The sequence below is a fragment of the Paroedura picta genome, chromosome 8 (genome assembly GCF_049243985.1).
Source record: "Paroedura picta isolate Pp20150507F chromosome 8, Ppicta_v3.0, whole genome shotgun sequence".
In the NCBI taxonomy this organism is placed as follows: Eukaryota; Metazoa; Chordata; class Lepidosauria; order Squamata; family Gekkonidae; genus Paroedura; species Paroedura picta.
The window spans coordinates 35,448,286-35,463,764 of record NC_135376.1 but is presented as its reverse complement, the minus strand read 5'-3'; the positions used below and the strand labels follow the sequence as shown (position 1 = coordinate 35,463,764).

The window sequence follows — 15,479 nt, the reverse complement described above, 5'->3', positions numbered from 1 at the left end:
GAAATCATATATTACAAAGGAAGGCCAAAAAATAATGTTCCACTAGGGGTTTGCCTTCTATAAAACTGCTTGTGAAGAAAGAAATATCAGTACTGAGCAGCAAAAAAATACCAAAGATTAAAAAAAACACACACAATTATTAAAAATCAGATTCCCAGTGTGCAGTACAAAGGAGAAAACGATGACTTTTTGGATGCCAAAGTTTGTAGGAATAAATCTTTCTGAAGTGAAGGGAAGCTAAATTTCATAGCAAAATAGTTCCAAAGATTGTGACAGCCACTTAATTAGAGGATAAATGCAGAGCTTTCAATTGAAAAAAGCTTTTTGAGGCAGCAGTTCGCAGAACAAGCATTCTTCTCCCTCAGCTGGGGGAAACTGTACGCCACTGCCTTTTGAATTAGGTCATAAAAATCTCTTCAGTCCAGCTAGTCTGCAGAGTCCATTCTGTACAGACAATGATCTAAGAGATTTACGTCTAACTAAAGACCAGTGAAGACACTGGCCTATTCGTAATGCTGACATCTGAAGCTCCATGACTTGAAAAAGAGTCAGAGGAACAAGGAGGAGGTAGCTTGTTTATGAAGCCATGGCAAAGCTGAGTTGAATTTCTTGTGAATTTCCATTTTTGTCAAAGTGTGCGTGCTTAGGGGCAAAGTCATGATGAAACCATAAACCTCTCTCTGTTTTTCTCTTAAGTCTGTATATTAATCCAAGACTTGTCAGAGCTATGCAGAGAACCTTAAAGGCTTATGGCTAAAGTAATTGGGTCATCCCAGAAGGCATGGCTCAGAGAAGCTCCTGAATCTTGGTTGTGCAATGCTAGAGCTTTGTTTAAGTAAAATCTCAAGGAAACTCTCTGACTGTCAGAAGCGAGGAAGAGCCAGTTTATAGACTCCGTGTTGCCATCCTCCCAACCCTTGTGAATGAAGGTGGGGTTTGAGGTGGGGTTTTGCTCTGTGGAGCCTAGCACAATGACTGTATAGTCCCCTGGAAGCTAGAAAATGTGCTGTCATTTAATTTCTTGGTCTTGGACAAAATACAGAGTAAAGTTTGAGAGGGCAGCTGAAAGCACGCCAGCCATATAAAAAGTCAAAATGAAAATTAAAAGCTTCTTGGGGGAGCAGGGCTGGCTCTAGAATTTATTCTCTTCTGTGTTTATGTGCCCCTCTCCTTCTTTGTGAGGTCACTCTGTCCAAGGGGAATGCTTTTTATGGAAGAGTTATGAATGGGGGGTAGCAGAAAGAAAAGAATTTGGCACTAGGACTTTGAAATTCTCAGATGCTGGCCTGGTTATCTGTAGAGCACAATAGAATAGATCTTATTTGAGCCTACCCTACAGGGTTATTTTGAGAATAAAATGAGAAAATAGTACATTGTAAACTCTTACAAACATTATAGAACAGTCACTGGGCATCTGCCTCACATTTGGAAATAGTGAAGAACAGAGTGATTTACCACTCTTTGCCAAGAGTGAGCTCTACCTCCCTAGAATATTGGTGCTCTGCTGGAACATAATTGGATCCCAATTGTATTTAAATGGCCCCTTTAGAAATCCAACAGCAGGTGTCATGTCTGATTGTTTATTATTTATTATCACTATAAGAAACTAATCACACTTTTTTTTCTGATCATTGCTTTGACAATGACAGCTGTGAAAATGGTTCTGTATGCAAAATACACCAGAAAAGATAGATACGGTTATTCACTAATATCTTCTGTTGAAATGTAGTGCATGGTAAAGCGGTCTCGATTGGTGTATGAAATGGCAGCAATGAGGAGCACATACGCTCAAACAGAAAACTAATTTCTCTGAGTTTTTTCTTTACAAATATAGAAATGACATTTTAAAAAAAAATCCGATCCTAAATGCAGTAATAGGCTGTTTGTTCCATTCACCCCTAAACCCAAGATCCAGGGAACCTTAGTGTGTGTGTCAAAATGCCTCCACATTTGTTTAGGAGCTCTGCTGTTTTCATTGCTAAGTCAACAGTAGACACCCCCCCCCCCGCACACACACACATGAAATTTTAATAAGGACATTGTCATAAACTGCTTTTGAATATTGGTGCTGATAACTTGCTTGCAGTATATTTTTGTCTGTCAACTAGTTTCACAGATGGCAATTCAAAATTACACTTTTATGGCAATCAGCGGAGGAACTGATTTCAGGGACCGGACTTGAAAATGATGTCATCAAATTTCTCAGTGATGGACCACTAACAATGCCTTGGGTTTTTTCACTGCTTTGAAACTTTTTCATATCCTCATGCTGCTTCCTTCCCTCTCCCCACAGATGGTGTAGTGACAATGATGCAGCTTATTCTATCTACATATTAACGTCTGTGTTGTTCTATTGCACAATCCATCAGCGTGCTGTGATGAAGAAATGTGAAGTTTTGAGTGAGACATCTGCCACCCCAACAACAGTGATGACGGCTGTTATATAGCTTTGTTATTCTCTCAAACTCTCTCTACTGCAAATTGCAATAGAATTTGTGTTATGAAATGGCAACTGCCTACAAGAATGGGAGGGAGGAGGATTTCTGAGAATAACCAGGCACAAATGGCTGTGAAGGCATTAGAGCAGGGTAGTCAAACTGCGGGCCTCCAGATGTCCATGGACTACAATTCCCACGAGCCCCTGCCAGCATTCGCTGGTTGGGGCTCATGGGAATTGCAGTCCGTGGACATCTGGAGGGCCGCAGTTTGACTACTACATTAGAGCCATAGCTTCCTAGAACCATAGAATCATTCTAAGGTTCTATTCAAAGGTTGAGTGACAGCTGATACCTCTACTAGAAAAGTGGGAGGGAACCTTTATTATTTCAGTGGACAGAGGCATACCAATAGTATAGGCCAGGGGTAGTCAAACTGCGGCCCTCCAGATGTCCATGGACTACAATTCCCAGGAGCCCCTGCCAGCAAATGCTGGCAGGGGCTCCTGGGAATTGTAGTCCATGGACATCTGGAGGGCCGCAGTTTGACTACCCCTGGTATAAGCACTGGGGCAGCAGAGAAGGTCTTAGGCTGTAGCATAGCAATTGCTGGGCTTGGGCAGAGCTACATAACAGGACTGAGCAGTGGACTTGAAACTGGAGAACCAAGTCTGATTCCTCACTCCTCCACCTGCAGCCAGCTAGGTGTCCTTGGGCTGGTCACAGTTCTCACAGAGCTCTCTCAGCCCCACCTGCCTTACAGGGTGGGGAAAGGAAAGTAAGGCGATAAATTACTTTGAGACTTGTTTGGGAAGTGAAATGGGACGTATACAAACGAACTCTTTATCATCTTTCCACAATGTCACACAAGTGTCATAAAATTAGAATGGAATCTAATCAAAAGAGTGCTGGGAAATATTTTTTTCCTGATCCAATAGGAAATTGTGTGCTGAAATGAACGTCTGTAAAAGAATGTCAGCTTGGATTTGGTATGAGCTAGACTGTTAGATGGAGAAGAAAAACCCTGCTTCCAGAAGCCATGTGGTTTTCTCTTGTGGTTACATTCTCCTTTTCCTGTTGTGCTTCAAGAGGTTCTGCAGACTGCAATGAACAAGGCTAAATACAGGGAAGCCTTTCTATGCTGCAAAGTCTGTGCTGTCCTGCTGCCATGTACAGGGATCTATGCAGCAAGGATGCTGAGAACTTTAACCCAGATACAATTGCCCACCTATGATTTAACCGATAATTGACACATCAATTGAATCTTGCATCAGTTACATTGCGAAGGCTGCCAATTATAGCAACCCTTCCTCATGGCACACATAGTGGTCTAGGAAATTATAGGGCTTTCCTGGAAATATAACCACCACTCCCATGAGGAAGGGCAAGTGTGTGTGCATGTACTTCTATTATGAACAGTTTGCCTTTTTCACTGCCAATGCACAGTAAGTGCAGGGGGCATAGATGCACTGCACAATTGTGTATATCACTGTGAAACAGTTTTTTTCACTATATATTCTTAAAGGATCTGGCAATGATAAGAAATGAGATTCCTTTTAGCACTATGGAATATATCAAGACTATTCAAAATCCTATCAGTTTACTGAGCAGTCAGACATGATGATTGCCACTGGTAAAGAAATTGCGGCCTGAACTATCTTTACTCCATAGTATTGACAGGGAAAACCTAGACCAAGAAGCTTTTATATTTTACAGATCCCCAAGGAAGTATAATGCAAAGCATGTAGGAGTTATTACTATATTGGAATAAAATGGTCTTCCCATTGCACAATTGTTTGTCTTTCCCCTTACCCAAATATTTTAGTAATTGTGTTAGCCAGGGATCCCATTATTTCATTTAAGATATCTTAACACATTTTAATCCCATTTTTCTGCAGGAATCTTTCAAAATCGTGGCATCCTCTGTGACACTGGTGCTTATATCTATACTACAGTTTATTCTTACTGTATTCCAGAAGCAGTTTATCCTAGTAGCACATGCTATGGGCTCTGAAATTCCAGGGGCCCTGCAGTGCTGTATGGTTGAGGAGGGGGTCTTCACACTGTGATCGTTAGGGTATCTTCATACTTATGCAGTTTGTAGTCTACAAGAACAAAAAAGGATGATATCCATGCTGTGTTAGTAACTGAGCATGCACATTGCTCATTGAGTATCCGTGTGGACCACAAGCCACCTAAGTGTGAAGGTCCCTTAGATATTGGGGCATTGTACTTGTATGTTCTGCCAAGGTTCAAGAAACAAAGAAGATGAAGTGTGCCTTGCTGTTACTTGTACAGCACAGGTAAAAGCACCTCCTAGGGCCCCATGAATCCTTAAACTGGCTCTGGTGCTATGGACCCTGTGAATCCTTAAATCAGCCCATCTGCCTTCAGGTGGTTTTAAATAAGTGAAAACCAATTGAACACAATAATCATGTTCTTCTGGGACCATCACTATAGTTGCTACAGTCAACTAAGGCTTACCTAATTGTCAGTTCACTTAACAGTAAATATGACATACTGTTTGCACACAAACATTTTAGATCTTGTGCTGTCCCTGCTCTATACCAGCCTTTCTCAACCTTTTGTTGTTGAGAAACCTCTAACACATTCTTCAGGTTTTGGAAACCCCAGAAGTGTCATGATCATGCAGAATATGGTTGGGAAGGACAGCTGTGTACATACCCATTTGGGACCCCTCCCCTTCCCACCCCTTCCAGGCCCATCATTGGCCATTTTGGTGGGTGCTTGGGTGGGTCAATATCATATCACCCAATATATGTTTAACAAATTTTTAAAATATATTAAAAATTAATTAACTCCCACCCATTTGGGAACACCTTCCAGGGAGATCAAGAAATGCCAGGGTTTTACAGGGTTGAGAAATCCTGCTCTATTATATGATTCTTCTGTGCAGACAAGACAATCCAGTTGTGAAAGCTTGCTATAGAGTAATCCTAGAGCAATATTGAATGTTTGTGAGGATGCAGCCTGTACATACCTGTGCTTCAGATAAGTTATACTTTTACTTATTATCAAGTTAGACCTGATTATGGACAAAATGTATCCAATATAGCCTACCAGGTGAGAACAGGATTCTAGCTGAAAAAGTATTTTATAAGTGTAAATGTATAAACTATTCAATACATTAAAAAAAAATTAAATGTTCATTGCCTGGAGAACAATTCACACTGGTTCTAATTAGGTGCACAGAAAGGGCATGGTGGACAAATTACACATCATCTTTTAACAGATGAAGTGAGCAAATGTTAATTGCTTATATCATGGAACAAATGACTTTTAGCATGACAGCGTTAAATTAGGTGCAAATAGTATAATTGCAAATTATTGTTTAACAGCAAAAAAGCAATGATAAAGTGCAAACAATTTAGCTCAGTGTACAGATTTTAAAAATGATAGTTGCTGTCCAGTGGAATATCAATGTACTTCACAAAATTGCCAGTGACTTTTGGTTAACTCTAGCTTAATAGGCATTGATCACTAGCTCTAGTGTAAACAGAACTCTGTGTATACCAACACCAGCATGTACATGTACTCTACAGACCCCCCCCCCCTCTTGTCTGAATAGGGGAATTCACGGCCAATGAGGAATGCTGGATAAACAAAGTTGTCTTATACTGAATCAAAACATTGTTCTATCAAGTTTAGTATTTTATGCACTGATTTGTAGTGGCTCTCCAGGTGTTGCTTTCCAAATATGTACTCTACATCAAGGCTTTTCAACCCTAGAGAGCTTCAGATGTACCATAGCGTGGGGGATTTCAAGATGGCAGCCACTCAGAGCCAGCAGCCACTGTTGCAGCAGCTCTTCCACTTGCCAAGATCAATCTCTGCTCACCCTCCCTGCCTGGCATGTTTTGAGTGGTGAGTCCTTCTCCAAGGGTGGGTATGTGAGCAAGAGGTGCATTGGTGGCAGCAGCAGCAGAGGTCTCTGGCTACTGCAAGCATCTCCCGGAGAAAGCTCATCTGGACAGTGGCCACTTTTGGAAGGTAGATTCAATGGCATTATGCTCCAAGGTAGTGCCTCTTCTTCGCAGCTTGGAAACTGCCCTCCTAAGGCTCCGCCCCCAAATTCTCTAGGTATTTCCCAGCCTGGCAACCCTATGCTAACACCGTAACAATAAATGGGAAGTCTTGGTCAGTAGTTTGTTGATTTGGACCTTGTAATAGAGACAGGACATGGATGATTTTTTTCCAGAGAGCTAAAGGCAGTTTCAAAAGTAGATTGCTGATCATGGTAAGTACAACTTCTGCTTCTGGTCGAAGGGTATGTAGCAGGCTTTTTAAAGGGAGGGAGTCATGTTGCGAAACCTTGTTAGACTGCATAAGTAACAGTAGAACGGTAGAACTACGCATGTACACTGGGATGCTGTGCTTCTCTCAAATCCTTCAGTCTTTCTTTTAGACTTATACAAAACAAATGGCCCAATTACCATTTGAAGGAGCCTCTTGTGGCGCAGAGTGTTAAGCAGCAGAAATGTTGTCTGAAGCAAGGTTGGGAGTTTGATCCCAGCAGCTGGCTCAGCCTTCCTTCCTTCCAAGGTTGGTAAATGAGTACCCAGCTTGCTGGGAGGTAAAACGGTAATGAATGGGAAAGGCACTGGCTGGGCCACCCCGTATTGAGTCTGCCATGAAAATGCTGGAGGGCGTCACCCCAAGGGTCAGACATGACTTGGTGCTTGCACAGGGGATACCTTTACCTTTACCTTAAGAGCAAATCCAGACTATACTGAATACAATATGACTGTCCTTAAGCTACTGATGCTATCTAAATATTACAAGGAACTGGAGTATAATACAATAATTATAACAGGAACCTGATATTCTGCACATGATACCATATGCCATTTTAACAGCTTTGGGACATTTTGGTGATGACTGGTTAACAGAAGTTTGTGTATTCTTTTGATAGTCCATGAATGAAGAGTTCTACCTGAAATAGCTTGAGTAGAGAAGTTCGAAATAGCTTGAGTAGAGTAGATCGTTGGTATTTATTCAGATTGCACTTGGTTGTCATTCTTGTATAACATTTCATGGGGCTTTGGTGCCCTAGACAAGTACTGAGTTGTATGCCTCCCAGTAAGCCTGGTGGGTAGAGAGCAGCCCTGAGCAAAGCCAGGCACAGAGAGTTGGCAGAGGCCTTCTCTTCCTCCTCCAGTCAGGAAGTGGAATGGGGTACGCAGTTGCTGACTGACACAGTGTGGCTCTCAGCGTTGCTGCTTGCTGTGATATGAACAATTCCCAGTGAAAGTGGAAATGGGAGGTTTTTTTTAGGAAACAAGAGAATTGGGGGATTCATTAAGAAGGCAGAGCATTAAAGGGGTGGCTAAAGATATGGGAAGGGGAGGATAGACTACTGTATGGAAAATGAGAGGAGACAAATGAAGAAAGAACTTCCTTTTCTCTCTCTCTGCTCTACATTCCAGGAAGATGGCCCTAGCTGCCTGTTGCCCAACTGCAGAAGCAATAGGACAGCTATAACTCTGGGACCTTGGCTGCCAGATACACAGCTGCAGCCACAGAAATGCCTGGGGTTGCTGCTTCTTGTGGCACAGCAGCCATCACTCAGGGGACTAGGCTCTCCAGATCCTGGGGGTGATCTGAGCCTAAGGCAATGGCCTAGGTATGTCTAATGACAGGTTGCCCCTGAAAATGATTCTTAATATGTTTGAACTGTAACATATCTTCTATTTCCCCCACCCCCCAACTCTTCCATCTGGCTGGGACCACTAAGATTCAGGTGTTATTAATGTTGAGGGCTCATGATAATGAGCCAGCCTCCTCAAGCAGGGTGGAATGGATAAAAGGACATGGGATTTTCTTTAAAAACATGCTGGTTGTAATTTGCTGTTTGCTTCTGTGCAGCTTCTTCAATTTACCATCTCATATTTCTCATCAGTCTCCTGGAAGATTAAAAATGTGGTATGTCAGCAAAAGCTAAGTGTTTCAGAACGATTAATTTCAATGGGAAAAAAAACTGAAAAGTATACTTCATTCTTCCACTGGAATAACAGGATATAATAGTGCTTACATTTTACTAGCTCATGCCCTGACTTAAAAAAATAATAGACATAAAATGTCCAGAGCTCTGATAAAGAATAAACACAATACAATGGCTAAAGGTTCAGGACTTGCATAGAGCTCTGGATATCCTGCATCCTTGGAGAACTGAGCATATGGGGGATGCTGCACTGAGTATGCCGGTAGACTGAATATTCCACTGGAAAGCCCATGGGCCTACATCAGAACTTTGGCTGCAAGGAGCAACTGCCTAGTTATGCATTTTGATCCTAAATATAATCGCATACAAGCTTTGGAGCAGTAGGGTGAATATATCTTTTATGTGAATCAAATTACTAAAAGAATAGTTTTTATACATACATGACACTCGCACAAGTTAAAGGTAAATATTTTACATTATATCTTATAAAACTGTACAGTGTAATATTCCCTATCGTTAAAAGAACTACTCGGATGAATGATTTGCTTTGTTAGTACACATAAATCAGAGACATCATGACTGTTACCACTGCTGATTCGACTCAGATTGTATTGTATAGATTTTCCATGACATTGTAAAAACAGTTGTCAAAAATACACATTATTAACCCTCTCTCATCTAATGGTGAAATTGAAAAATTCCTGAAAAACACATCCATTTTATTTCTTAATTTAAAAGTCCTCCTTCAAATCAGGAGGGGGAAATGAAAATACTTATGAAAGAGAAAATGGCAAATAACAGATCCTCCCATTTTAAGTTGCTGTTTTGTTCATATTTACTTTCTCCATCATAGCACATTAAAACATAACATGTAATTAAATAGTCTCTGTGTATATGGCACACTGCAATCCACAGATCTACAGTGCATCAGCCGCCCTCTTGTAGAGAGGAGTAACCATTGATTCTCGGGCGACAAAAACTTTTGCCCCAGTTCAGCAAAGGCAAATTCCAATACCATGCCAGGGGGACTGGGTATTGCTGGACTGTGGAGAGCACTTGCCCACAAAGCAGATAGTAGCTCTGATCACCTGTGTGTGATGAGATTGAGGGACCAACTCCAGCCACTCATTTCCCTCTTCAGATGTGCATCTCACGGTTCTAGATGAGGTCCTCCATTCTTATACCCTACAATGGATGTTTGACTCCACTTTCTAGTCCTCTCCGCCATTGATTAGACATTCACATAGTCTTAAGCATATGGTAATAAAATATACGGGTAAGGAAACATGTTTTCATGTTTCAAAATAACTCAGGAAGTGTTTCTACATTTTTTTTCTAAACAGTTAAGGCAACTATACCAATACATTAGACACAGCATATGTTTGCTATATTGCTCTCTATGTTCTAAACATTAAGAAAGGGGCAAAAAAACAAAAAAAAATTACAAGAGATTTAAACATGCTACAATCTTTTTGTATCACTTAAATTCTTTTATCCAACTGGTAGATAGTGCTGTACTTCACTTAACATATAGTGGCTGTTCCCTAGAGATATAACTTACTACTGAACTGCTCCTGTAAAAGGATTATTCAAAGGAACTCAAGTGAAAGATCAGACAAATAGACAACAGACCATTAGCCAATAAGTAAAAAGGGGGAAATGCCAACATATTAATTTACAACTTGAACATTCTTAACTGTATCTATTACAATAACTTAATCTAGTGTCTTCATCCTTTTTGCAACTTGAATAGATAAGATGCTCTCAAGAACCATCGCCAGACATCGTGCACACACCAATGCTTTCCGTTAGCCAGTCCCAGAGTAATGTTTAGCACTTCTACTAATATACCACATAATACTAGAGTGCACCGTTTAGAGAGCCATTTAACTTGGTTTTCACTTGGGTAAGGCTGTAGGTATAAAATGACAGTGAGCAGAGATTCTCGTACAGTTAATGCAATACAGCTATAACAAAGAGTACCACAAAACTGTTAGGGCTGTGATAGTGAAGAGCAAGGTGGTTGAAACTTGATTGTCCATAACTTGATTGCCCCTGTTCTCTTTAGGAGACAATTTTACAATAATGGTGTCTGTGGAGTCTGCCCTTTTCACCGTTGTGTTGGATTCATTCCTATCTCCTGAACTGGCTCTGAGATCATCTGGAAAATAAACAAAATGAGGGAATTTAACATTAGTTGCTGATTTAGCAGGTTATGTACATCTCTGCCATTAATTGGGAATAAGATATGTAACTGAATACGACAATGGTTCACTCAGAAGTAAGTCTCACTAAACCCAATGGAAATGACTCTATAATAATCTTACATACGAATTCCAGTTTTGACTGAAGCAGCGGTGCTAGAGGGTGTCTTAAATCTGTCTCTAGCACAATTTTCCAGATCTAAATTGCTTCCTCAAAGCTGCTCTAAATTCTGCAAGGGAAAAATACATATGCAAGGCATGTATAAAGATTGAGATACCCGTAGTTTTCCCCTTCCCCCCAGAAATAGTCACCTATGCATTTCTTGGTGGGACAGGATGTCTAATAGGGTAATGGAAAGTTTATCAAATTGAGATCTTCCTTAGTCCCTGATCTAGTTCCAGCACAGATTTTGATGCTCATAGAAGGCATTTTGTAGAGGTCAAATGGATGTGTTTATTTAGAAAATATATGTGCCACCTTTCCAGAGAACCTATTTGAGGCAACTACAAAATAACACATGATAAAATGATAAAAGAGCATAAATTATTAACCATTTAAAACATAACCATTAAAACATTCACACACACAGGAAAGGTATGCGAAAATAAATCTGTAATGGAGTTAGGTTAGATATGGACAACCAGACAATAAAAAAACACCTTGGGATACTTTATCATCATCATCACCTACATTTATTACTGGCCACTCTCAGCATGCTGGTTCATGACGGGTTACAAGATAAAAACCCCACAACAATAAAACATCAATAAGACCCCATTAAAACAACAACCAATAAAAAAAACCCCAGCATGGCAGAAAACAATTTCTCCCCATAACGGAACGCCTGCCACTGGGAGACAGAGGGCTGTGTCATTTTTAATATATACTTAAGATCATGAATTAAAGGTCTTTCAGGATAACCACATCTAGTTTAAACTTTGACCATATTTAAATTCATACAATGGCTTCCAAAAGATATCCTGTGAGTGCCAAACGTTAAGCTATGCCAAGCAAGCTATGGCTCACAGAAAATAATGGAGATCCTCTGTGAAAGAAATTCAGTCACAGATAATTAATCTCATCATGCCTGTATGATGAAAGGTCAAATGATGCTGTTGACATCTTTGTTGTATAAAATGATGTTTAAGTGACACCCCCCTATAAACATCAAAGCTGTGATGATAGTAACAACAAGGAACACTTTTCAAATCTTTAAAGATAAAGGTAAAGGTATCCCCTGTGCAAGCCATGTCTGACCCTTGGGGTGACGCCCTCTAGCGTATTCAAATCTTTCTAATCTTTACATCTTTCAAATCTTTACATGGTCTTAAATAGAACAGACAGCAGTAAACATAAACATAATTTCAGTGGGGCATATATGTCTATGGTATTTTCAGTGGCTGAACTTTTTTTTTTTTGCTACATGCATGTCTCATATTAAATTGTATTCACTGAATCAAGCTTTGTTTCTGTGTTTTTATATTATGCCAATAAAGGTATTGTATGTGTGTATGTTTCTATAGTCACATCACACTTCTAGTCTACCAATGAAGTACCTCAGAACTTAAGCAATAAAAACAAACTGGATTGAATTAAGAATGGAGGGGAGAACAATGTAAACTGCTTTGAGCCTCAAGGAACAAGCAAACAAATAAAATTGCTCTTCTTTGCAACATCAAAATCTCTATTTTACTTCACCTATGATGAAATCAAACCCATGATTTTCATATATATTTTCTCACCAACTTCCCCCCATAAAATGTATGCATCTTTGAATATTATTTGCACATCAATAAATTAGCATTATACATGATGCTGTATAGTGTATATATTGAATGACTAAAACCCAAATGGAAGAAAAAAGTGGATTGGATTTTCTCCAGTTAATTTCACCTGACTATGTGGTCCTTCATCAACCCCAAATGGATTCTGGGGAGGTGGTGGCAACTTGTTGATGTGGAACATCTACTGGTGCGGTCCCTCCAACGGAAGTCTATGGACATGATGTCTATAGTCCCGCCCCCAGGGACCACACCAGTAGATGGGAAGCAGCGCCAGAGCACTAAGGCGCATTCAATGCTCTGGCATTGCTGCTGCTGCTGCTGCTGCCAGTCTTCCAAGGCTGGTCCCACCCTCTGGAGAGTGGGGAAAGCTACATGAGACTGGTGGTGGCGGGGAAAGCTTAGCACGATACAACACTGTGTCGTGCTGGGCTGGCCCCACCCCTGCTATGCCTCCCCGCCTGCTCCTGCCCTCTGGAGAATGGGGCCAGCCTCAGGAGACTGGCGGGGGCAAGGCCAGCCCAATGTGACACAGTGTTGTGTCATGCTGGGCTGGCCCTGCTCCCACTATGCCTTCCCAGCTGCTCCTGCCCTCTGGAGAATGGGGTGAGCCTCAGGAGACAGGCGGGGGCAAGGCCAGCCCAATGTGACACAGTGTTGTGTCATGCTGGGCTGGCCCTGCTCCCACTATGCCTTCCCAGCTGCTCCTGCCCTCTGGAGAATGGGGTGAGCCTCAGGAGACAGGCGGGGGTGGGGCCAGCCAAACGCGACCCACCATCATGTAAGGAGAGGGGGTGGGGGTGGCGGTGGGGGGAGGAGGGAAGGGGCATGCAACAAGGATTCTCACCGCTTGTGTAGATGTTCCACATAAGGGGCGAGAATCCTTGTTGGTAGATTTTTTCCAGCATAAGCCTTTCCTGTTTTGCAAACTTGAGATGGCATTGCTGGTTTCTTCCTTATGTTAGGATCCACAGATGAAATGAATATTCTCCTTGGTTACTAGCCACAAAACATTCATTTTGTTGAAGTCCCCCAGGTTAATCACTAAGCCCAATATCACCCCAGCCAGGTCAGATGGGGCCATTCAGATAGGGGGAGCACTAGGTGGATTCATTTTGAGGGCAACTTTATCTGCACCAGTTCAGGATTCTGTATCTTCACTTGGGTTGTGACAGGTTCAACACATGAAAAATTACATAACTTGGATTTCATTTTTTACACTGAGCCTCTGGGGCCTTTCTTATTCAATATGTTCATCAATATGCCAAAGACTTCCAGAGGTAAATATCTTTGTTCAGACTGTCCAGAGGTCCTGACCCAATGAGTGGCTACTTGGGGTTACATGGTTAAAGGTGAACAAGCTGAAACTGAACCCAAAACTGCATCCTGACCAGACAGAGGTGATGCTAATTGGGAAGACTAAGGGCTTGAAGGGCTTCCCACATTTGATAGGGTTCAGATGACTCCTGATCAAGAGTCTAGGAGTCATACTGAAGTCTTCAGTTACCTTGAATCTTGTATTGCCTAATTTTTGTTAACTTGACATAGTCATGGTGGCCATCAAGATGGTGCCCAGGTGGTGAGAGCTTTTTTCTGCGAGTGAGCTGTAGATGAAATCAGCCAAACTGGACCTTATCTGCACAATTAAATTACCTCTCTTTGCCCATCCCACTTTGGGTCAGTCCTTCTCTTCATGACATTCTCTGGAAAAAATACAATCTGGCTTTTGACTTGGCCAAGTCTCTGTTACCTCCTATGTGCCACATTTCTTCCATGTAATGGGATGGCCCTTGGCCTGTTTTCTGTAGCTAGAAGCATTTGCATAAGCACGTCTTAAATGCCGGGTGCTCGAGATGGGGATGCTTGAGAACAATCTGTACACAGCCCGTGGCGCCACGGGCGCCACGGACTGAATAAAAGAGTAAGGGGTAGTGGGGAGGAGTTAGGGCGGGACCGGTCCGGGATAAAAACTCGGAGGGGCCAATCAGGAGCCGCGAAGCGGCTCCTGATTGGCTCCTCCAAGTGGCACTCCAGGGCCAAGTGTCCAATTGGGAGGCGCGCGAAGCGCGCCTCCCTGTTGGACACTTGGCCCGTCTCCCAGACACCGCGCCACACACTCCAGTCCTCCCCGAGCAGCCATCCTGGTCGGATGGCTACCACGCAGGAGCCTCACCCCACTTCCCTGGGCTCAGGGAAAATCGCTTCCCCTCCGCCCACAGGAGGCCCTTCCCAAACTCTCCTCGCTCGCCCCCTCAAACCGCGCTTGCCGCCGCTGCGGCCCGACCTCCAACAACGACGCACAGCCCAGCCGCCTGCGAATGACCCGCGCTCCGACTTCGCCACCACAACGGAGAGGCCGCCGCCGACATGATGGGGCCACCAACCGCCCGACGCCGGACCCCATGTCCTACCTGCTCGCCTACGGTGCCTGCTCGCCGCCAAGACAATGACGCTGCCGAGCCGCCACCCGCAGTTCAAAATGGCCGCGCCGACCACCAACGCGCCGACGACCCGCTGCCAGCTTCAATGGCCGCTCAGCAAACACGCTCCCTGACCTCCGCCAGTCTCCACTGCCCAGCCTGGACCCTGACGAGCCCCACCGCGGGAACCTGTACGCCGCCGGGACCAGCCTGCATGCTCCCCGCCGTCCCACCTTCGCTGGCGCCGCCGCACCCAGCCTGCGACCTCCACGATCGCCCCCGGAACGAGGAGCACTTTACAGACGCCGCCGCGCCCAGCCAACGCCCTCGAAGATCGCCGCCGACAGGAGGAGGCCGCCGCCGAGCCGCTCTGTGGGACGCGCGGCCCCAGACATCGCCGCACGCCCTCTGCTTCGCCGCCCGCCGACAGGAGGAGGCCGCCGCCGAGCCGCTCTGCGGGACGCGTGGCCCCAGACATCGCCGCACGCCCTCTGCTTCGCCGCCCGCCGACAGGAGGAGGCCGCCGCCGAGCCGCTCTGCGGGACGCGCGGCCCCAGACATCGCCGCACGCCCTCTGCTTCGCCGCCCGCAATCCACCGCGCCGCCCCCTGCTCTGCGCTCAGTCCTCGCTCTCCCGTCCACCACAACATGGCCGCGGACGCCTCCTCGCCTCCTT

The 15,479-nt window shown here is 43.7% G+C and overlaps 1 protein-coding gene across 3 annotated transcripts in view; it reads right to left on the bottom strand.

Moving 5' to 3' along the window:
• Positions 1-9,848: 9,848 nt before the first annotated feature.
• Positions 9,849-15,479, bottom strand: part of LOC143843240 (glypican-5-like) — a 471,566-nt gene continuing 465,935 nt past the window's right edge. For all 3 annotated transcript variants that reach the window (XM_077349002.1, XM_077349003.1, XM_077349004.1), the window contains one exon: positions 9,849-10,558. In XM_077349002.1, coding sequence (XP_077205117.1) covers positions 10,365-10,558 — 194 coding nt within the window. In that variant the 3' untranslated portion in view covers positions 9,849-10,364. The remainder of the gene's footprint in view (positions 10,559-15,479) is intronic.